General features: G+C 41.6%; 1 protein-coding gene and 1 long non-coding RNA gene across 3 annotated transcripts in view; one reads left to right on the plus strand and one right to left on the minus strand.

The window, feature by feature from the left end:
* Positions 1-6062: 6062 nt before the first annotated feature.
* pdxdc1 (pyridoxal-dependent decarboxylase domain containing 1) overlaps positions 6063-23467 on the plus strand; it is a 52615-nt gene continuing 35210 nt past the window's right edge. Inside the window, exons 1-6 of one of the 2 annotated variants that reach the window (XM_030725573.1) lie at positions 6063-6260; positions 12776-12872; positions 14871-14939; positions 19632-19715; positions 20149-20298; positions 22101-22290. In XM_030725573.1, coding sequence (XP_030581433.1) covers positions 12799-12872; positions 14871-14939; positions 19632-19715; positions 20149-20298; positions 22101-22290 — 567 coding nt within the window. In that variant the 5' untranslated portion in view covers positions 6063-6260; positions 12776-12798. The remainder of the gene's footprint in view (positions 6261-12775; positions 12873-14870; positions 14940-19631; positions 19716-20148; positions 20299-22100; positions 22291-23467) is intronic. The other variant, XM_030725574.1, reaches the window with a different exon arrangement.
* LOC115777643 (uncharacterized) lies at positions 15217-15736 on the minus strand. Its single transcript, XR_004019667.1, has 3 exons — positions 15539-15736; positions 15393-15456; positions 15217-15295 (listed from the first exon to the last, which is right to left on the minus strand). It is a non-coding gene; the product is annotated as an uncharacterized LOC115777643 (long non-coding RNA).

Raw genomic sequence — 23467 nt, forward strand, 5'->3', positions numbered from 1 at the left:
CAGTGCTGTCCCTTTTGCAGCTCCTCTGCTCACAAGAACTGCTTAGAGTTGTTAATGTCTCTTAGTTGTGTTTTAACCAGTGTATCATAGTTGTAATAGTTGAAGAGTTGTAGATTTATTGCTTTGGATGGTTGACCCCATGTATTTAACTCATCTACCTTCACTGCCTCTGCTCCGTGCAGCTTCAGTTACACCTGTCTCCATCTCATTCACAGACATCTGCTTTCTCTGGATCCACAAAGACAGTCAAGGATAGGCTCCAGCCTGCCTGTGACCCTGAATTGCATAAGTGTAAGAAAATGGCAGGATGGTACCAGTACACGTCTCCATTACTCGGGCATCCTCTCACTCTCTAAGACTGTGTTAAACAATCTGGTTAAAAAGTGCACTGCGAGGGTTTGGAGCTATTAAGTGACATTTCACCAACTTTACAGGACAGCCAAAACAAAAAATGACAATAGTTTGCTCTTACTTTGTATGCTGATTTTAATTTTTATATGCATGTTCCATTTTTATAAATTTATGGCACAATGAACAATTATCTTGTCTTTTGTTGTAAATGCACTTATGCCCTTTTGGCACCAACTTCTCGTGTGCATTCAGAGATAAGTCTTTTTGTTTTTGTTTAATAACTCTATTTCTATTAATATTTTACTTCTGTAATTTTGACAGTAGATAGAGCACAGCAAGAGCTTTCATTCGATATATATATATATATATATATATATATATATATATATATATATATATATATATATATATATATATATATATGTCAATTTTTGCCAAAATGTCAGTTACACCCCTATGGCTCCAAGCCCTCGACTGCTCTCTTTCTCCTGGACAGGTATGTAAATGGTAAATGGACTGGTTCTTATACAGCACTTTTTTACTTTTTTACTTTCACTTACTTCTACAGCTAAGTGTTTACTAGGTAACATTCACACACATTCATCCCCTGACAGGTGATTGGAGAGCAGTTCTGGGTTCAGTATCCAAAGGGCAGAGTAACCAGGAATCAAACCACCAACCTTCCAATTAGTAGACTCGGACTCAGAGACTCAGACTCAGCTTTATTGTCATTCAGACTATGATAATTCATAAGACTATTCAGCAGTCTATAGGGGTGGAATGGTTCGGCAGTCTGACTGCATCCCTAGGATCCAGTAGCACTGTCCCAGATCTCCACACAACATTGCAGAGGCGTGTCAACCAAGACTGATCTACAACATCCAGAGCCTTCAGGAACTCAGGGCGAATCTCGTCCACCCCAGGGGCCCTCCAACCAAGGAGTTGTTTAACCACCTCAGTGACCTCACCCCCAGTGATGGGCAAGTCACCCCCCTCGTCCCCAGACTCTGCATCCACGGCCAAGTTTTTGCATCAACCACCACCTGAGCCATGTTCTCCTTGGCCTGCTGGTGCACATCAGCTGCCTCTGGAGTTCGACAGGCTAACCAAGCCCAATAGGACTCCTTCTTCAGCTTGATGGCTCCTTTCACCCTCGGTGACCACCATCTGGTTCAGGGATTATCACCACGACAGGCACCAACCACCTTGCAGCCGCAGCTCTGAGCAGCAGCCTCATCAATAGAGGTGTGGAACGTGGTCCATTCGGACTCAGTGTCCACAGCTTTCCTTGGAATGCTCTTGAAGTTCTGCCAGAGGTGGGACTTGAAGAGCTCATGGACTGGGGCCTCTGTCAGGCATTCCCAGCACACTCTCACTATATGTTTAGGTGCACCCGGTCTGTCCAGCACCCCCACCACCTGATCCAACTCACCACCAGATGGTGATCAGTTGACAGCTCAGCTCTTCACTCGAGTGTCCAGACCAGCCGCAGATCTGATGATACAAGTACAAAATCGATCATTGACCTGTGATCTAGGGTGTCCTGGTGCTACATACTTATGTTCATCCTTATGTTCCAACATGGTGTTTGTTATGGACAAACTGAGGTTTGCACAGAAGTCCAATAACAAAGCTGTCACAGAGAATATATATCTACATGAGGTAACAAGAGGAGAGTGGAAACATCCAGGGAGAACAGTATAACACCAATGGACAAAAGAAGCAAAATTAAACACAAAGTACATGGGACAAGGGACTGTCAAAATAAAACAGGAAGAAACCAAACATGACACAATGTAGACTAGAAATATAGGAAGGCTGGCACACAGAGGACTCTAAACATGACTAAATGGAAACCTAAAAACACACAGGGAACAGTGGGAAGTAAAACTAAACACAAGACATGAGACAAAGGACCAAGAGAGACACAGGAACACAGACTGTGGTCCATGACATCCCCCCCTTTTTTTCCATTCATATCAGGAATGGGAGGGGGGGGTTACGGACCACAGTGGATAGGGCCATTAATGTGGCTTTGCTCACTGTTACGTTCCCCTAAAGAGTCAAGGGGGGTTTGGGGAAGTAAAAAAAGTGACCAGGTTGACAAATTAGACATGGAAGTAAAATTTTCAATTAAAAGTTTTTTATTAATGCTTTAACAAAAAGAGACAGACAAGCTGCTATCACCTTAAAACAAACAAACAGGTAAAACAGCCCAGGAATTAGTCACTGAATCAACGAGGCACGGTAAGAGGCCTCAATCCCCCAAACACCCTCCTCTCCACTGAGCAGGAGTAAGCAGTTGCAACACACAGTTCACAAGCACAAAGCGCTTTCTAGTAATCACTCTCCCTGGAGCGCTCGTCTCTGGCCTTAAGTACTTGAGCTTAATTGCTGAGTTGAGTCAGCTGTACCAAAAGGGGTGGCACCTAAGGCTGGAGACCCAGTGGGTCACAAAGTCACAGCAGGCCCTGCTAGGGTCGTAACCACATGGCGACCCACCCCTTCTTTTTAATTACACTATAGATATCGCAGCTCACAACACATCACTATACACATAGGGCACTGGGGGGGCAGTATGTTTCCCAGAAGCTGGGCAGTGGGACTACTGAAGTGGCCTCACTCACCTCGTTACTGCTGTCTGCCCCGCAATTTTATCTGCACCTTAGACATCTCCCCCCAAAACCCTCGATGTCCAAGGTGCAGATAAAATTGAGGGGCAGACAGCAGTGACAGTCAAGTGCTCATTTTGCATCCATCCCCTCAATTTTAATAGCACTCTAGTTTTCATACAGTCATACTCATTTTTTTACAGCTCATGAACTCACACATTGGGGGCTGGTGGCTCTTTCTACACCCGGGTTTCCTGCACCCCACCCAGGGCGGGGACTTTTTAGTGCTTCGGGGGTCAGGCTGACTACTGCATTCCAGGGTGGCTGCGGGGATGGCTCGTGCTGGGATGGCCGGCCTCTGGTGGGTCGGCTGCCCATAGTTGCTGGTTTTCTGGGGATCTTACCCTTTGGCCACAGGGACACCAGCTGGGACCTCCCTCCTCCTTCAGGGTTAGCTGTGCAGTTATTATGTGTGGTCTTGGGTCTTTAGTGTTTTGGGGGCGCTGTGGGTGACCTGGGTTTCCTGAGGCTTCCTCTGTCTGTCTCTGGCTCCAGGGCTTGTTGTTGCAGCTTCTCACCCTCATTATAAGTCTGTTTTATGACAAACAAAAACATACAAACACACAGGAGCAACAGAACAAGAGTGTGTGTTGTTTGTTCATGTGTTCTTCTCTTTCAGGTGCTGTTTGTTGGGTTTTTTGTGTGTTGTTCTGGTGTTGTTAGGTCATGCTATTAACATGTAAATAAAGAAACAAATAAAGAAAAGAAAAGAAAAAGACTAGCCAGAGGAACCTACACCAGAGCACCTCTTGGCACAGCAAAGGTGCTTGGTGCAACACAACATGCAGACAGCGATTTTGCTTGCAGTTCAGAGGGGTTTCCGTAGCCATCATGTGGACTTTGAGGTTGGTAGTTTTTCCCGAAGTGTTCCAGTGACACTTGCTTCTATCTGTCTCACTATCGTACTCAAAGAAACCCCATATGGGTACATTTTTTCCCAACTTTAGCTGTTGCCATTATTTTGCAGACTAGTGCAGTGAGCAGACACACACACATGGCCGCATGGCACTCCCAGCTAAAAGTGCTAGACTGGAAAAATGTATTTCATATCAATCCACAAAGTTTTTAAATAATCTGAAAAACATGAAAAAGAAGGGCATTTTATCTATAATTTCAGTTCATTTTAGTTTGTATTGTAAACACACAATACAGTTCCAGTTAGTTTTCATTTTTTCCTTTTTTTTCACCTTCACAGTGGCAGACATCCAAGAAAGAGTGTCACTGTCATATGTCATATCCTGGAATACATAGAACCATACAAGATCAAGAGGACCCTTCATCAGGAACTCAATGGGGATGTGGAGAACAACACTAGAGGCCGACTTCACAGGTCACCATCAAGTACAGGATTTACCAAGGAGATGCTCTGTCCCCACTGCTGTTCTGCATAGTGTTCTGAACCTTCCTCACCCAGATAATTAACAAGACTGGCTACAGATACCAACTACAGAATAGAGCAACCATCAGCCACCTTCTGTACATGGATGACGTCAAGCTGTATGCCAGGAGTGAACGAGATATTGATTCACTGATCCACACCACCAGGATCTACAGCAATGATATCGGTATGTCATTCCAACTGGAGAAGTGTAGTTAGATGGTAACTAAGAGAGGAAAAGTAGTCAGAAATTAGAGGATTTTGATACCAGAAGGCGACACTGCAGACACTGAAAACAGCTACAAGTACCTTGGAATCCCACAGGCAAATGGGAACCATGAAGAGGTCGCTAGGAAAGCTGCAACCACCAAGTACCTGCAGAGAGTAAGACAAGTCCTGAAGAGTCAGCTGAATGGGGGGAAAAACAAGACCCAGGCAATCAACATCTACGCCCTGACAATCATCAGATACGATGCTGGGATAAAAGCTGGCCAAAGGAGAAGATAGACGCCACTGATATCGGGACAAGAAAGCTCCTTCCGATGCATGGAGGGTTTCACCCCAAATCCAGCACCCTGAGACTGAATACTAAGTAGAAGGAAGGAGGCCGAGGACTAGTGAGTGTCACAGCTACTGTCCTAAATGAAACAACAAAGATCCATGAATGCATCAGGAAGATGGTGACAAATGAGCACATGCTCAGTCAATAACTCAGGCAGCAGAAACCTGAGAAAGAAGAGGAGGAAGAACAGGAACATCATGAAAGGACAGGCCTCTGCACGGCATGTACCACCGGCAGATAGAAGAATACTAACAATGGCTGGACAAAGCTGTTTTTATATGGATGTATGTAGGTGTGCTCATTTTTGAACAAATGACTGATACTGATTTTCGGATTGGAGGATATGTTGGACCTGCATCACGTTTGTGCTGATTTTCACTTGATACATGTCTAATATCCTGAAACAAGGGGAAAAAGTATGATTTATTAGAGTTCTCTCTCTCTCTCTCTCTCTCTCTCTCTCTTTATATATATATATATATATATATATATATATATATATATATATATATATATATATATATATATATATATATATATATATATATATATATATATATATATATATATATATATATATATATATATTGATCCTACTGAACAAAGTCAACTGAATATGATAATATATCGAAAATTTCTTTGAAAAAATCATCCTTTATAGTTGCCATGAAACCGGATTCATCTTCTGGGACAACCACTCTGCATGGGCGGAGTTTCATCTCAATAGTCCCGTGAGTGACTATAAGTGAGTGAGTCCCGAAGCTCAAAGTGAGAAAGGTCAACGGAATAATAAAGCCACATATCAAAAAATCATAAAAATTAAAAAAAAATAACTAAATGAATTACAATGTTAAAATGATTTACTTGTTACTTTGATTAATTTTTTAATTAAGTTGAAATAAACTTTGTTTTTGAAACCAGTGTTATTCCTCAAAATTAATCTCCTCCCACGGACTCTGCGTTTGAATCGTTTTACTTGTGTTTTCGTTCAAAATGAAATAAAAAATAAAAAAACAATTATGCGCAGTCGTCATCAGTTGCCACCTGGCCAGTGACGTCGGCGCTGCCAGCGTGGAACGCACACACGTCAGGACGCCAGGTCCAGGAAGTAAATGTCCGGTTCAGCCTGCAGGATACTAAAAGAAGTCGGAGCGGTAAATACGCGTCACATTCAGCATTTGAGCAGCTTTCGTTAATCCTCCATAAGGGACACAAAGCCGTGACTTTGCGACAAGTCCTCTGCGTCCACTTTTACGGATCGCAGAGTTGGTCAGCCTGCCAGCTGTGTGTAGTGAAGGTAAGTGAAAGATAGGAGAGGTGTGTGTGTGTGTGTGTGTGTGTGTGTGTGTGTGTGTGTGTGTGTGTGTGTGTGTGTGTGTGTGTGTGTGTGTGTGTTATACGGAAGCTCTATCAAACCTGTAAGTGGACCTGTGGAGCGGCTCTCGCCATAGTGTGCACTAAGGTTCCTGGAGGTTAGACAGCTGGTGACACTGCGCAGCTGTCCAGCCAGGAGAAGACAGCAGCCTGATGGACAGCTGCTTCTGTCCTCCCCCAGTCACAGGACAGTGCACCTGCCTGAGCCCTGCACTCGGAGCGCTAGCAGATAGAAACATGACTTTCTTTCTGTGCACACTGGAGTCTCCAACTATACTGTGGTCTAATACAGTAACAACACTGCAGCAGGCTCAGAGATCCCCTTCATTACTATTACCACCATTACCATTACAGCTAATTCTGCTACCATAATACATATATTAGCAAGAGTTACATGGAAAACAAGCTAGAAAAATCAAGATAAAAAGATAAAATCAAAACTGTAATTCAAACACAGTGCAAAGGTGTGTATAGGAAATATTGATTTACTTTGGGACTTTGTATCTTTCATGCTTTTATGGCTTATTGATAATTAAAAACTGTCTGTGATGGTTTTTAAAGCGGCATCTTAACTTTGCTATCTAATATTTAGCACATATATTTCTGGGCCCACCACTTATAAAAGGAGCTTTAGGGGTCTGTTAGAACATACAGACCACCTGACAGTGGCAGCGTATGTAGCGAGCTCACGGTTCTTCTGGAACTGAGAGGGGCAGCATAACCTTACAAGCTGTAGTTTCTCCTGGCATGCTGCAATGAGGAAGGGCCTTTGATCTCTGACCTTTGGCATCTAGATCTGCTCAAAGAATTCAAGTTGAGTTAACTTTCAATTTAAAGTATTCTTCTTCTTATGTTATCCTGAAATACACTTTACAATTTTGTGTGAGACAGCTGGTATTGCATCATCCATCCCTCCATCCATCCATCCTCTTCGACTTATCCTGCTCAGGGTCACGGGGGGGCTGGAGCCTATTCCAGCTGTCATAGGCAGCGAGGCGCGGTACACCTGTATTACCAGTGTGAAATCAGCTCTCTTCTATAGGCCAAACTGATTGCAGTTTCATTCTATATTATATTCAGACTTTCATTCAAATTATTCAAGTTTCAATCAATCAATATATTTAGACTGTTAATCTAACATATATAATAAGTTCCTTAACAGCTTTCCATTTTATATATCTATGTGTATATATGTGTGTGTGTGTGTGTGTGTGTGTGTGTGTGTGTGTGTGTGTGTGTGTGTGTGTGTGTGTGTGTGTGTGTGTGTATGCACACTTTTAATCCTACCTTAAGGACCCCAGTCAGCAGCTCAGCAGTAATGTTTCAAATATTAAGTGTGTAAAACTGTGTGTTCAGTGGCTTCGTGCAGCAGCTGTGCAGAGTAAACACAGTGAAGTGCAAATGCAGAGTCCACACCCATATGAATACAACACTTGGAATAAACTCATGATCTTCTATCAGACATGTAATAATAAGGGGATGGGCCTCACTTTGCCATTGAACTGCTTGTCAGTCAATTGTCTAATGAGTTTTGATCCTCTGAAACTGGGAATCTATGCATAAAAGTATCTGTAATTCCTAAAAATGTAATGCATTACTTTTGTTAAGCCCCTTGAATTAAAGCTGAAAAATCTGCTGTGGAGGTCAAATTTTAAAGTGTAACTTTCTGATAACTTCATGGACCTAACTGTATGAAAGTAGAGGTCAGTGACAGCCTGTAGTGTTTATTATGTTATGGAAGTACAGAGAGCAGACTGAATAAAATGTGCATGTGGCATATTTTATGCTATGGACTAATTAGATTTAAAACAAAACAAATCTATAACTTTGCTTCTAGTATCACAATCTGTTGAATGGTAACCACCGTATTATACACATAAACTAAAACAATAAGTAAATAAGTTTGTGTTTGGTCGATTATTTCTTTGTTGTAACGACGCTTCTTGGCAATGAATCTTATACTGTTGGAAAGACTTGTTTATTTCCAATTCAAAAATGTCACATCTTTAAGGAAAACATACATGTAGATTTGTGTGATATGTGGATGCACCCATGAAAAACTTGCCCAACAGCTTATTGTGATATTGACTCTTGTTCTGAGTTTCTGGTGTTGACAGTCAGGCTTGCCAACATTGGAGGCAATCTCAATGCAGAGAGTTATCAAGATGAGATTCTGCAACCAGTGGCCATCACATATCTCCACTGGGATCAGACTCTATCCTCCACGATGACAATGCTCTGAATCTGGGTGGGGATGGAGACCTTACTGAACACCTGTGGGATCAGCTTGTGACCAACACAACCACACTGGCTGACAAATGCTGGTTGAAGAATGGGATCCCATCCCACAGCAGTGTGTGACCCAGCTGGTGCCAGTCTGTTGTGGCTGTGTGTGGTTCTTCCACATGCTGCTGAGGCCCCTGTTTGTTACATGCATTGTTAAATTTCCAATATGTTTTGTTTCTTCAGACTTCAATCAACCAATCCATTAAACACCAAACAAGAGTCAATACCAAAATCAGCTGTTTGTCAGAGAAGATTTGGCAAATCTTTTATGGGCACAACCCACAGACTCAACTCTGCTGCTCAACCCACAAATGCATTTTCCTTATAAACCTGGCTCCATTTAAGGGAAATAAACAGGCTTTCCAATGATATAAGATTTCTTGCCAAGAAGCATTGTTACAACAGAGAAATAATAAGCCAAACACAAATTTCTTTACTTTGTGTTATAAATTTTTATTGTATCACCAGATTCTTGCCAATACACATATCTAATTTCACACACACAGACTGGGACTTCTTTAAAATGTGACTGTTAGCAAAAACATCCGGGTTTTCCCTAACCAGAAACCTGGATGAACAGCCAGGTCTGTTCAATCCTCAAATCCCGCGATGCTGCCTTCAGGTCAGAGCTCTGTACAGTGCTGCTCGAGCTGACCTGAAAAGAGGAATTAAAAAAGCCAAGGTGGACTACAGGAGGAGAACAGAGTCCCATCTGTCCAGCAATAACACACGGGAGGTGTGGCAGGACAGAACATCACAAACTTCACCAGGCTCCACCCCACTCGGCTCCACCCCACTCACTGCCCCCCCCCCCCCCCCCCCCCCCCCCCCTTCCCCCAAAACAGCCACAATCATCCCCGTGCCCAAAAGGTCATCCAGCACCAGCCTAAATGATTACCGCCCTGTGGCCCTCACACCGGTAATCATGCGGTGCTTTGAGAGGCTGGTTCTCCAGCACATCAAGGACCATCCCCCCCACTTTGACACTCATCAGTTTGCATGTTGTGCAAACTGATCCACAGAGGACGCCATCGCTGTAGCTCTCCACTCTGTGTTGAGCCACTTGGAGCAGCAGCAGAGCTACGCTCGCATGCTCTTTGTGGATTACAGCTCAGCGTTCAACACAATCATCCCGGACATTCTCACCACCAAACTGCACACCCTGGCTTTGACCTGTTTGACCTCCTGCCCTCTGGCAGGAGCTACAGGAGCATCAAAGCCAGAACAAACAGACTCCAGAACAGTTTCTTCACCACCCTGAACTCTCACACTCACCCACTGTAACTGTGCAACACCCACATCTCTGTGCAATATTATATTATTCATACTGAACAATATCTGTATAGATTCTATTTTATTTTCTGTATATTCTTAGAATTTTTATTTTATATTTTAGAAAGTTTGACTTTCTAAAGCATGGCACTGAGCAGGAGTGGCCCTCCAATCTCATTGTACATTCTGTATAATGACACATAAAGGCATTCTATTCTGTTCTATTCTGTTCTATTCTATTCTGTTCTATTCTATTCTGTTCTGTTCTATTCTGTTCTATTCTGTTCTATTCTGTTCTGTTCTATTCTATTCTGTTCTATTCTGTTCTGTTCTATTCTGTTCTATTCTATTCTGTTCTGTTCTATTCTATTCGGTTCTATTCTATTCTGTTGTTCTCTTCTGTTCTGTTCTGTTCTATTCTGTTCTATTCTATTCTGTTCTGTTCTGTTCTATTCTGTTCTGTTCTATTCTATTCTATTCTATTCTGTTCTATTCTATTCTGTTCTGTTCTGTTCTATTCTGTTCTATTCTGTTCTGTTCTATTCTATTCTGTTCTATTCTGTTCTGTTCTATTCTGTTCGGTTCTATTCTGTTCGGTTCTATTCTATTCTGTTGTTCTCTTCTGTTCTGTTCTGTTCTATTCTATTCTGTTCTGTTCTATTCTATTCTGTTCTATTCTATTCTGTTGTTCTCTTCTGTTCTGTTCTGTTCTATTCTGTTCTGTTCTGTTCTGTTCTATTCTGTTCTATTCTATTCTGTTCTGTTCTCTTCTGTTCTGTTCTGTTCTATTCTGTTCTGTTCTGTTCTGTTCTATTCTGTTCTATTCTATTCTGTTCTGTTCTGTTCTGTTCTGTTCTGTTCTATTCTGTTCTGATTTACACATCACAGTGAAGTGGCTATTTGTTGTATTAAAAAGCTATCACAATATGTTACTGTGAGCTGTGGGGCAGCATTTTTAATGTTTCTTGATATTTAATAGACAAAATAATTAAGAAGATTATGAGAAGGTGAATTAATAATCACTGTAGCTGTTGTTACAGGGCTCGTGGGGCATTTGTAATCATTGTAATGCTGCACTTACGACATCTGAAGTATTTTAGGTTTTCTGTTGGAGACATGAAAATGAAACCCCAGAATACATGTGTGATTTATTATAAATTGTCATTACTATCTGCTGTGGTATAATATGAAAAACACTGTAGCTCCTTTCACTTGTTGTTTGCAGCAAATGCAGCCGGTAGTGCTGTCCAGTGGCTGCAACAGTCCTCGTCCCAGTCTGTGCACTCAGGGAGATAAAGAGAGAAACATGTTCCTGTTTAACTTTTTCAGTTTGAATGCGAGTGTAATATATGTGAAGAGGAAACAGTACCAGAATATCAACATGATGACAGTCACATGAGGAGGCAACTGTGCAGCAGCTGCCCCTCTATGTCAACTGACAGGAAGAGTGTAAAGAGCTCTCTCTTCCCTCATCAGCTGTTAGAACCCTGAGCACTTGCAGACCACTGAGCTTACCGAACTTGAAGCTTCCTCCCTGTCCGGGTTGTGACCAGGTACACCAGTTGGCTTACTGCTCAGCAGGAGAGCATCTAATATTTCCAGGCTTTCATGAAAAACATGAAAAACTGGAAATATTGGGCCTTTGTTAAAGTGGTCTGAGTGCTCAAATCTCCTAGGGTTGCTAAACTTTAGCAAGTTACCCCGTTGCCTTTTTCACTCTAAAATTATACAAGACCAAAATAATAACACTGATTCTGCTTAAAATGTTGAAAAGTGTGTTTCATCTTTAATTTTATGCCTGTTGCAGTCCATTTCATCTTAAACTTGCTTAACTGTTCACAGGAACAGCAAAGAAAACTTCTGCATACCACTCTGTATTTTGCTTAGGAAAATGGGAAGTAGGTGGAAATACAGTAAATAAGGCAAAAACAGAGTTTGTAAACTTCTAATGAGCTGGAAAGTCAATATTTGGTATGACCACCTTTATTCTGTAACACAGTGTGAACACTTTTATTGAGCTTTCTTGCATTTCGTTAAGCAGTTTTCAGGAATAGTTCTCCAGGCTTCCTGAAGGACTTTCCAAAGCTCTTCTTTGGATGTTGGCTGCCTCAGTAGTGTGTTTGGGATCACTGGGATTTTCTAGGTGGTATTGCATGGGGGGATCAAAATCTGGAGGTACTTTTCTGCATTCATAATTAAATCAGTTGGAGGCTCCATTTGAGCCTCCAACATGTTTTACACATGGATGTAGAAACTCAAGTTGTACCTCTCCCTTAACCTCTGTACAGTGACAGCTCGAACCAAACATTTCTAATTAGGGCTCATCACTCCATTCTGTCCAATTGTTGTGTAATCTGGCATACCTCAGCATTTCTGATGAGGCTGCAGTTCATGGATCGGCTGAAGGGCCGGATGCATCTGTCAGGACCTGTCGAGTACATGACTTTCAGATACTGTTCGTGTGCTGTACATCATCTTTTAGGTTTGTTGCTTCTTCTTCTTTTATCCTTCGCTTGTCCAGTTTCCTCCAGTTTTTGTTGACACACTGCACATCATGCTAGCATATGCAGAGTTTCAGGCACTTTGGGATTCACCTTGTTGTTAAAAAAATAATTTCTATTTTATGACTGTCAAACTGCGCTGCCTTTGTCATTTTCCATAGATTCAACTAAAGAAGAAATTGTGTTTTTCTGCCAGGGTGCTGGTGTCTAAGGATATAATAAAAGCACAAATGTATGCTTTGAATGGAGTATCAGTGTGCTTGAATGTGTATGTGAATGCTTGGTGTATGAAATTTGTCACAGAAGTAAAATTGCTGCAGTAATGATGATTATAAAATGAATAACAGTGTCAGTACCAATGATTTTAACTCTTTCCCAGCAACCAATCACCTATCGACAATTATGGTGGACACCACACTGACTCAAGTGGAAAGAAATCTGAGTGAAGCCATGAGGATCCTGGGCGACGGACAGAGGTAAGATTACTGAGCTTATCGCACTGCAGCTGGAAAATAATACATTAGAATCAATCCTCATTGAGCTCAGGAGTTTGACATCACCAATGCAATGCATTATGGGACTGTTGTTCACACAAATCTGAGTTGATGAGGGACTGTACAGAGATAAGTGCTGGTTTGGGGTTTGAGAGTTAAATTGTGGACATTGGAAACTCATCAGAATGAGCTGCTGTGTTGTACAATGACACAAACCCACACGTGACCGGAACGGGAGATTTTCCACCTTCCGGACTGGAAGCAGCAACACGGAGCTGAGGTCGCAGATCCAATGATGAAGGCTTGGATTGCAGCTGGAAGACGGAAAACATCACTTTAAACAACATTTCAGAAACTGTGTTCTTGTGATCACAGCATTCTCATATGGGTAAGCTATAATTATAACACGTTTACCTGTTGTAGTTACATGTCATGGGGCTGTTGCTGTGTGGTGATGTGGTGGTTATCGTGGCTGTAGCCACATGGCAGCATAGCTAGAATCAAAGAAGATCTTTATGCTTTTGTTTTAGTTTATTTTATTAAAAAAAGCCACAGAGGGATCCTGGATGCTATTGTTACACTTCGGGCGCACATCTAACTGTTACATGGTTACAGGCTGCAGGGCTGCTGCAACACGACTAACACAAAAACCTTTATGCTTTTGTTTTAGACAAACCAGCTTATGAAATGCAACATTGTGATCATGACTGGGTACCATCATTACACCTCTGAGCGGTACAGTGGAGAACAGAGACACTACAAGCACCTGCTGCTGCATTACAACACAAAGTGTTACCGAAACATTGTGCAATAATAAATGACATAAAACTCCTTCATGTCTGAATGACTTTTATTTTTAAGAATTAGAGTACAGATTAATGCAACTGCAAGGTAAAAATGTAAGTATGTTATTACAATGCAATATTAAATACCATGTAAAACTTTATGCTTTTTAAGTGTGTACACAGTGCTGTGACATGTAAAAATATAAACCCAGAAACATCATTGAAAAAAACAAAATATTCCAGTACAGACTTAAATGTTAAGCCACAAAAAAATGTATACAAAGAGTCATTGCAGAGTTAGAGATGCAAAAAATGTTTGCTTGTATCACAGAACCACAGCTGACTGAGAGTGGCTGACCAAGTCCCACATACATGAATGCGAACTTGAACTCGAGCTGAACATCTTCAGAAAGCATCTGTAACAAAACTGGATTTGTTAAAAGGGGAGGAGCTGGCTGAGCCACTGAGGGGCTTCACACAGGTCACTCCCACAGACAAGCATACCCTGCTTTATCTTCTTTACTTTAATGGGGATTATAATTTACAAAATGAGAATCACCTTGTATTCAATGAGACTTAAAATGTTTAGAATAAGGGCTCTGAGGGCTGTTTTCCCATAAATGTCCAGACTGAACTCAGGTTTAAGGCGTTTGTGGATCGGGTTCACGTTTCTAACCAGGAAACTTCACCTCTCCGTGACTACAGTCTGTCGTTTTGCACAAAAATATGTGATGAACCTAGCTGACACACAACTTGTTATGTGATGTTTGCAACTAATGAAGTTGAGTTGGTCACAAGATGGATCAAACACAAGACTTGGTGTTTTGTGTTTGATCCAGTTGTGCATTTTCCTGCATGTATATGCAGTGCATGTGTTGCCAGCTTTAGCTGCAGAACACTGAGCTGTCTGTGGACAGCTGTAGTTACCTAGTAATCAGAAGGTTGGTTCAATTCCTTGCTGCTGTTGGAGTGTGACTGTGTGTAAATGTTAGATAGAAAACTCTTTGAAGTAGAAAACAGTGCTTTTATGAATGGGTTCAAGAGTTTACTCCTGGACATCTACAAAGATACTGGTCATCTGACTTTTGCCTGAGGAAGTAAAGCTGAGATACTAGTGAAGCACACCTTGAATACAGCATCACATAATGAAACACTGTGGCAAACTGTCAGACCTCTGTTGTATTCCTTTGTTTAGTGAGCCGGAGGCACTGACAGAGAGGCAGCGTTTCAGCAGAACCAGCATCCCTGGACCACTTCAGGGAGAGTAAGAGACACACACACACACACACACACACACACACACACACACACACACACACACACACACACACACACACACACACACACACACACACACACACACACACAGTCCAGGTCAGAGTTTATTAAAGGTTGGGTAGCTCTGATATACAGCAGTAAATTCTGATTCCCTCGTTAATGTGAAAAAAAGACAAACTGACTGTTTTTCAAATGGAAGAAGCTGAAAAGTCTCCTGCACACTGGATCCTCTTTTTTCTTCATTTCCATGTCACACATACTGTAGCTGCCCCTGGGTCAATAAACGGGAGTCTCGACAGGTGCTTCAACTCTTTATTTCCACTTCATTGTGCACCGTGAAAACTTAAAAACAGATACAAAAAAACAATTTATTTACAATACATCATCAACAGGAAACTTACAATTATCACAACAACTAAATCACAGAAGACAAACATACCTCGTTCCGTCACCGAGGGGTGCTATATTACGGATCATCTATAAGGCTGCCCGTCACCTTAAGACTAATAATAAACAATAAAATCCTTAAATACGATCCATACAATTCAGAAGAAACGAAGATAAAAATTCAAACCGACAACTCACCAAGCAAACATCCAACAAGGAAAAAGAAGCCACGGGGAAACCGGACACCACGCCACACCAAACAAACGAAAATGAGGCAACGCATGCCAACAGAAAGCAGGTGAGGGCCATAAAACCTAATTCCCTTTTGCTGGTCCTTCACCTCCTCTCCACCACACACACCGCCTCCTGTGGCCACTCCAAGACAATTCGGTGTCAATTACACATACAGCTGTGGTCAGGTGTTTACAGACACTTATCACTGGCATAAATGTCATGTCAGTTTTGGGCTTTGAATTATTATTTCATATTTTAACTGTTGTTAGTTCCAGGGTGGAATGATTGTACAGCAGATATCTTTAATGACTTTAAAAAACAAGAATTGAATTTATTTTAGATTGTTCCTAATCAGACTCTGAATTATACACAAAGGCTCAAAGATGTGCGTACATTCACCTGATATTTTAGTCAGTGGTGCTGAAGGTTCCACGGTATCTTTTAACTTGACAAGTGCTGTTAACTTCTCATTAGCGACCACAGTTGACTACAGCTGGTAGTTGTCTTTGCCAGCATGTTTGACACAATACACAGAACGGTGGGAACTCAGTGAGGATCTAAGAAGGAGAACTGCAGTTGTTGTTTCTAAACAGCTGCATATTCCAAGATCACCAGTTCAAATAACACAAGTACAGGTTATCTGGATGTGTCACTTTGGTCTGGACCCACACTGACACCCTCATATCAGAGAAAATTGGTTAGGCTGTTCAGGAACAGCTCGGGACTCACCGAGACTCAAGCCTGCTAGAAGACCAGCATCACTGTCCGCAGTCAAGCCAGTTTTACATCAGCAAAGACGGCGCCGAGCAAAACAGAAGCCCCTCCTCCAAAATCAGCTGTCACGGTCCGGGGCCGTGTGCCCGGTGTTTGTTCTTTAAGTTTCTGTTTTTGTTGTGTTTCTATATTTGCTCATTGTTTTGGATTCTTAGTTTGTTATTAGTTATGGTTATTTATTTTACAGTCATGCTTCCCTTGGTTCCTGTCTTCACCACGTCTGTGTCTGTTTTGTCCCCGTGTGTCATGTCTCGGGCCTCTCGTGTTGTGACCATACACGCAGACGCCACATTGAGCGGGGCGGCCTGTTGCTGTGATGCGTCAGCGTGTCCGCCATATTGGATGTGGCAGATCTGTAAACTAATACAAGTGAATGGACTGAACTGCATAATCACCTTTCTACAAAGTTATTTAAGTTAATGTGTTCACATATGCACTAATATACACTGGGAAACTGATAGGCACAAAAACAAATGTAACTTTCTCTGAGAATTATAAATGTTAAATACTCCACATATGTTAGGGTGCAGCATCAAACCAGCGTCTGTATTTCTAATGTTTATGAGTGTTTACAGCTGCCAATGTTTGTAACGCTGTTACTGTGATGATAAATATGTACAGTAACCAGATCCTGACATGTAGATATGACATCTGCAGGTTTATGACTTTAAAAAAAACATTTTATATTCTGTGATTTTTAGCAATTTAAATATTATTAATGACAGTCTTTAAGGCAAAAAAATAAAGTTTACAAATTAAAATAAGACACAGCAACAGACACTGATCTCCTTTATTTTCTTCTAGCAATGAAACTGTGTGCTAAAATTATAAATCCATGTTTTATTGCATACAATAAAATTTTATGAGTAAAAAGTGAAACAAAAAGAAAGGGGCTTTTTCCAGACTTTGTAAAGTGCTTATAAATGAAATATATTATCATTATTACACAGAAACAAGGAGACAGGAGGCACAAATGCAAAAAGAGAGTGATGAGCAGACAGCAGCAAACAGAAGGTCTGAAGATCAGTCAGTCTGTTGGGTCAGGGTCGTTCGTTCAGCCCAGTGTGGTTCAGGTTGACTTCAGTGTTTGGAGGCTGGTGTCCCCGCAGGACTACAGAGTATCACTGCAACATCTGCAAATTCTGATTTCAAAATGTTGTCATGGCCAAATACAATAAAAAAAATTGCTGACTCTTACCTGTGAGGTAAGCCCATGTGACTCAGTTTGGACTGTAAAATGGTGTGAACAACTCCACACAGCACCAGGGTGACACACCTCTATGTTTATGTTTGACACATCCAATATGGCGGCAACGTTAACGTATGAGTCAGAGCTCACTGCAGCGTCTACGTACGTATGTGTCGTGTTGTGACGAGTCTGCGTCTCTGTCCCTGCACTTATTTGCTTCCTGTTGTACTTTGTCAGTCCTTTTCACTTGTGCTCTGTGTGTAGTTTTACTTCCTGGTCTTGTCTTTTGTGATTCCCTGCACCCGTGCTTCCTGTTCCCTCATTAGTCTTTGTGTATGTATGGTCTGTGTGTCTCCCTGCTCCTTAGCTTGTATTTAGTTCTGAACCCGATCAGCTCCAATATAGCTGTTTATTATTTCTTGTAACTTCCCAAATAACCACCTTTAAGCTGTGCGTTTGCATCCTGGGGTCTGACCCTGCCTGCCGCACAGCAAGCAATGACGTCAACACTGGAGAAAGGTTTTGTGGTCAGATGAGAGCAAGATTGTGCTTTTTGGCCACAATAGGAAGGACTATGCTTGGAGGAGTCAAGGAGAGCTTTGAAACCTAAGAACAGTGAACCTGCTGTCAGGCATGGTGGTGGTGTTCTTTAACTTCACCTCAGCAAGTAGATGGTTGAAACTTGGACACAGTTGCATGTTCTGATAGGACAATGATCCCAAACACACATCAAAGCTGGTTTTGGATTGGATAAAGCAGGCTATCACTGGAATGACGATGGAATGGCATTCCCAAAGTCTCAGTGTTATAAAGCCAGGTCCATGCCAGGAAACCAAACAATTTAAATACTCTATCAGTTCCACCAAGAAGCGTGGTCAAACATCCACACGGGATTATGCCAGAATATCGTTGATGTGTACCAACTATGGCAAAGGCACAATTTAACCAAATATTAGATGGGATGTATACATATATTTGAACCTGCGTGTATGATTTTTGATCCTGTGTGGCTTAGTTATAATCCAAAATAAATTCAAAACTGTGGACCCAAATCTTATTTTTTTTTAAAAAGAACCATTCAAAGAAATCATAAAATCTCCAAATTACCATGACATTCATACCCAGAGTACAGAGTACTCTTGTAATACCAGTGTTTAATGAGTAAACTTGGACTACTGAATATTTTCTGTATCCGGGAACATCAAGCCCAGCTTTAAAACCACTTTGAAAACCTTGAAAAAGTATTTATCTTCTTTGCCTTTACGCTTGTGTCATTTTGAGCTCAATGTTGGTCTTTACACAAACGTGTTCCTCCTTATCCTGCTCTGAGTGCCCCTCCTCACACCGATGTGAAGAGAGGAGCTCACAGAGACGGGTGCAGGGAAATAACTGATTGGATAATATATAATGCAGGAAAGGCTTCTCAACAAGTTTTACAGTGAACATAAAGGGAGGGAGAGAGAAGCTTTACAGGGACATTTGTCGTGGTCTTTAGATTTATGTCCACTCACTTTGACCACAGTTTGCTGTTATGTTTAAAACTATTAGAAACTTACAAAGATTTTGGTGGAGCACACATCTAATCCCTCTAAATTAGTTAGCTTCCTCCATGCTATGGTAAGTATTCCAAATTTAAAAAAAAATAAATAAATAATTGGACTCCTGTCTAGCAAAAGATGCACTGCTGCTGACAAGTGTAGTAAACACACAACAAAATAGAACCAAATTCAGTAGATTGGCCCATAGATCAACATATTGTCACCGGTGCTCAGTCCAGATTTTCAGAATCAGACTGATACTGGATCAGAAAATCCCAGCATGAGGAAGGGTTCTCATGGCTTGTGCTGTGATGGATATTTGTGGATGATTGTGGAGTGATGTGTTCGACCACTATCTTTTAAACACCAAATGAAGGAGTATCCCTTAAGGTACAGTTCCAGAGACAAGGAAAATCCGTGCCAAGGAGCACTGACAGGGGTTTTCCTTTAATTTCTCAGCAGTCTTTACATCTTTGAGAAAGAATGAGTGTTTCTCTTGTTTGAGGCTTAAAGTACATTTTATGTGAAGTGTGAAAATGTCATGTCTCCTGTGCAGTGGTCAGGATGTTGCCACTATACTGCGCCTAGTTCACAACCTCATTCATGAAGAGGAGGAGGAAGAGGACCAGCCCAGTCAGAAGTAAGAACTCAATTCCATTCAGTTCATTTAAGTAGTTCCAGTTCACAGCCATAGTCACCTCAAGACTCATGAGTGAAGCCAATGATGGAACTGAATGTGTGACCCTGTCTGGGTTGACCCCCGTGGCCCTGGGTGGATAAGTGGTCGGGTGAATGCATAGATCAGTGATAGAAGCATAATTATGTTGAAGTTGGACACTTCTAATTATTGTAAGAATTATTTGTAACTAAAATGTGATACAATCTCTGCCTCCTGCTAGGTTTAGAAAAGTTACAATCTGAATCATGTCGGGTGTGTTATTTACCCACACTTCCTGGTTAGGAAAAAATCTTAAATAGGTCATGGTTACCTGTACAGAAGCTGCTTTTATGACAGTCTGACTGACCTGATAGATTGGACAGTGCTCATTATGAAGTGTGTGTGTTGTGTCCAGTAGGATGCAGAATGTGGGTGAACAAGGTCAGATGGCATTGCTGGGTCACAGCCTGGCAGCCTACATCTCAGTGATGGACAGAGAGCAACTGCGAAAGCTAACCACCCGGATCCAGTCTGACACCACGCTGTGGCTCTGCAGGCTCTTCAGGTACAGCCCTGCAGCACTGCTGTGCATCTGCAGAAATCACTGGTGATGGTGACAGTGTGAAAATCAGCATGAGCACGACCATCATGTGTATGCTATCTTATCAGTATTAAAAGCTTTCTGAAAATGAGGCCTGCAAACATAACTTAGCGACACTTTGACATCTTCAGACTGTTAACAACAGTGTAACTTGCCTTTTGACACATAGTTCATCAAATATTCACAACACATATGAAAAGAGAACCAAGAAGTACTGTTTTAATTGACATCCTTTACACATAGCTAGTTTTGATTTTATGAGGCCTGATGAGCCTGATGATCCTAACATGAGTATAACAATGCTTTCTCCTGCAGGCTCACCGGGGTGCCTCTACATTACTTTAGGCCCCAGTGCTACAGATGTTTTGGAGGGCCCATTACCAGCCCCCCCCCGTCCATGCAAATTAGTTGGTGAATGGGGCATGTTGTATAAAGTGCTTTGAGTTCTCGAATAGAAATGCACTATATAAGAACCAGTCTGTTTACCATTTAACCCAACCCCCAACCGAGCCAGTATGGAAATCTCATTCTTGATAACCAGCATGTTTCATTTGGCCAAGATTTTACACCACATGGCCTTCCTGACACAGTTGTCCCCATTTCTCCAGGCTTGGGACTGGCATTAGTAGTACACTAAGAAGTACACTAACTAATTAGTAGTACACTAACTGAGAAGATGATCCTTGACTTCACGAGGGTCAGTTCCAGCCATCATCCTCCACTGGCCATCAGTGGTTCTGTGGTAGAGAGGGTTAGAATACAAAGTTCCTGAGCCTATATCTAATTGATGACATGGCTTCCAGTTACAACACCACTGCCATCATCAGAAAGAGCACCTCCACCTCCTCTGCACACTGAAAAAGGCTGTACTTCCCCACTGCCATGACAGTTTTCTATCACAGCACCGTTGAGTGTATTCTGACATACTGCATTACTTTCTGGCTTTGCAATAGCAAATCAGAGGAAAGACTCAACTTAAACAGGATTATGAGATCAGCAGGAAAGATCATTGGTACCTTTCTCCCATCTCTGCTTGATATCAGCAACAGTGCTGCATCTGCAGTGGTCTAGACATGGCAAACAACCTGTGTGTTTTCACTCATGGAGTCAGGGAAAAGGTACAGGAGCACTTCCTTAAGGACGGCTCCCCTATCAAATAGCTTTTCCTCCACATCAATCAGACTGCTGAATCAAAGCAATAGAAATGTCTCTCATAACAAGTTTGATTATTTGCACTATTATCTTAATCATTTTGCACTGTCCATCCATCCGTCCATCTGTTCATTTTCTGTTGCTTTTCGGGGTGTGGGGCATGGGGGCAGCAGTCTAAGTAGAGACACCCAGACTACCCTCTCCCCTGGCCACCTCCTCCAGCACTTCCGGGGGGGTACTAAGGCCAAGCTAGCTGAGATATAATCTCTCTAGTCTGTCCTGGTTCTGATGATTCACATGTTTGATTTGGCAAAGATTTTATGTTTGGATGTCTTTCCTGACTCAACCCTCCCCATTTATCCAGGCTTTGTACTAGCATTAGGGGTACACTAAGCTTGTGGACCCCGTGGCTAATTAAATAAAATAATTTCAGTCATTCACTGAAATTATTTCCAGTCATTTTCATAAAACCTGTCAAGGTGTGTCAACACTAATATGTCTTAATTTAAAAACTTGAACCATCCACACTGCTCCAGGGGTTTAGGACTAAAACAGAGACTGTTGGAAATGCTCGGTAATGCCACCGCATCACCTGTCCCTCATCGGTTCCGCAGGTATGAGAATGGGTCTACCTGTTTTCATGAGGACGACAGGGATGGCCTTGTAAAAGTGTGTCGGCTAGTCATCAACGCCCGGTATGAAGAATATGCCTCTGAGGGTTACGTGGTTCTAAACACCAAGCAGCCAATCATCTATCAGAGTGCCTCCTGCAGGCCTGGTCTGGGACAGCACCTGTGCAGCCAGGTAGGAACACACAAGATCAGACATAACATAAATAAAAAAAAAATAATAAAATTAAGTCCCGGTGTGGAAAAACTTGATCGGAATATTCCTGAAGTGAAAATCAGTTTTTGTTGGAAAGATTAGGCAAAGGCAGATCCAATCCTACACTGCCAACCATTTTAGAAATCGTTACCCTCTGGTACTCTATTCATCAGGAGGGAGTTAGTCTTGGATTTTGTAAAGTGTGTTTTAACTAGCTTGATTATTTTGAAAGGCACTGGAGATGACGCTGCTTTTTTTCTGTTTACTCCTTTTTTATGTTTTTTCATCAGTACTGAAGCCTGAAGGAGAATCATTCTCCTCTGTTAATTTAAACATATTTTTGTCTGTCTTTTTGTGATATGCTTTTATTGCATTTATATTAATAACAAGCAGTCTTCAACTCCAGTGACATCATCACCGGTCTCTCCTCTGCTCCTTTCTGCTCTGTGTGGGTCTGCAGATAGGGAAAAGCACTGAGTGAAAGAGCAGAGGGAAACAAGTGCAGCTGCTGTAGCACCTCACGCTTTGCTCACAAGTGAATAAAAAGATAGATAAATAACATAGATAAGATATTTAGATTGTTTTCCAATAGCTTTTTATAAAATATTCTTTAACAAAAGCCAAAGCGAGACAAAGAATGACAGAGACAAAAATCACACATCCTCAAGCTAAATAAAACTGGCACTGCTTCACTTCAGAAGATATAATAAACTAAATGCTGCACGGTTTATATCAAACTGTTATCACTGATGCTCTGCACAAAAGTTCAAAAAAGCCCCCAGAGCTTCTTAAATGTTCTTTTTTTTACCTTTCAAATGGTTATTTGAATGTTATTCTGCCAAGTGGAACGTTTGACATCAATCTGGGAATTTTTTCCCCCAAAACGATATAAACCAAGCAGAAATAATTTTGGGCCAAAGGGCTTTTCTTTTTTTTCCTTTGGAGATCAGTTTCTCACGTCACTTTGACCTCTTCCTAAAACAAGTCAATCCTTCTGCACTGCCAAAGATAGTGGAAGAGTATTCCTTTACCCTTTGTGTATGTAATACATGTCATATATTTTATGAGACCAATTTACCTTGGCGGGTGTGGCAGTTATTTGCATTAACCAGTTATAGTGTGTTCACAGTCTCGATATGAACTCTGCTGTAATTTC

This window comes from Archocentrus centrarchus, unplaced genomic scaffold (genome assembly GCF_007364275.1).
Source record: "Archocentrus centrarchus isolate MPI-CPG fArcCen1 unplaced genomic scaffold, fArcCen1 scaffold_58_ctg1, whole genome shotgun sequence".
NCBI classification, from domain to species: Eukaryota; Metazoa; Chordata; class Actinopteri; order Cichliformes; family Cichlidae; genus Archocentrus; species Archocentrus centrarchus.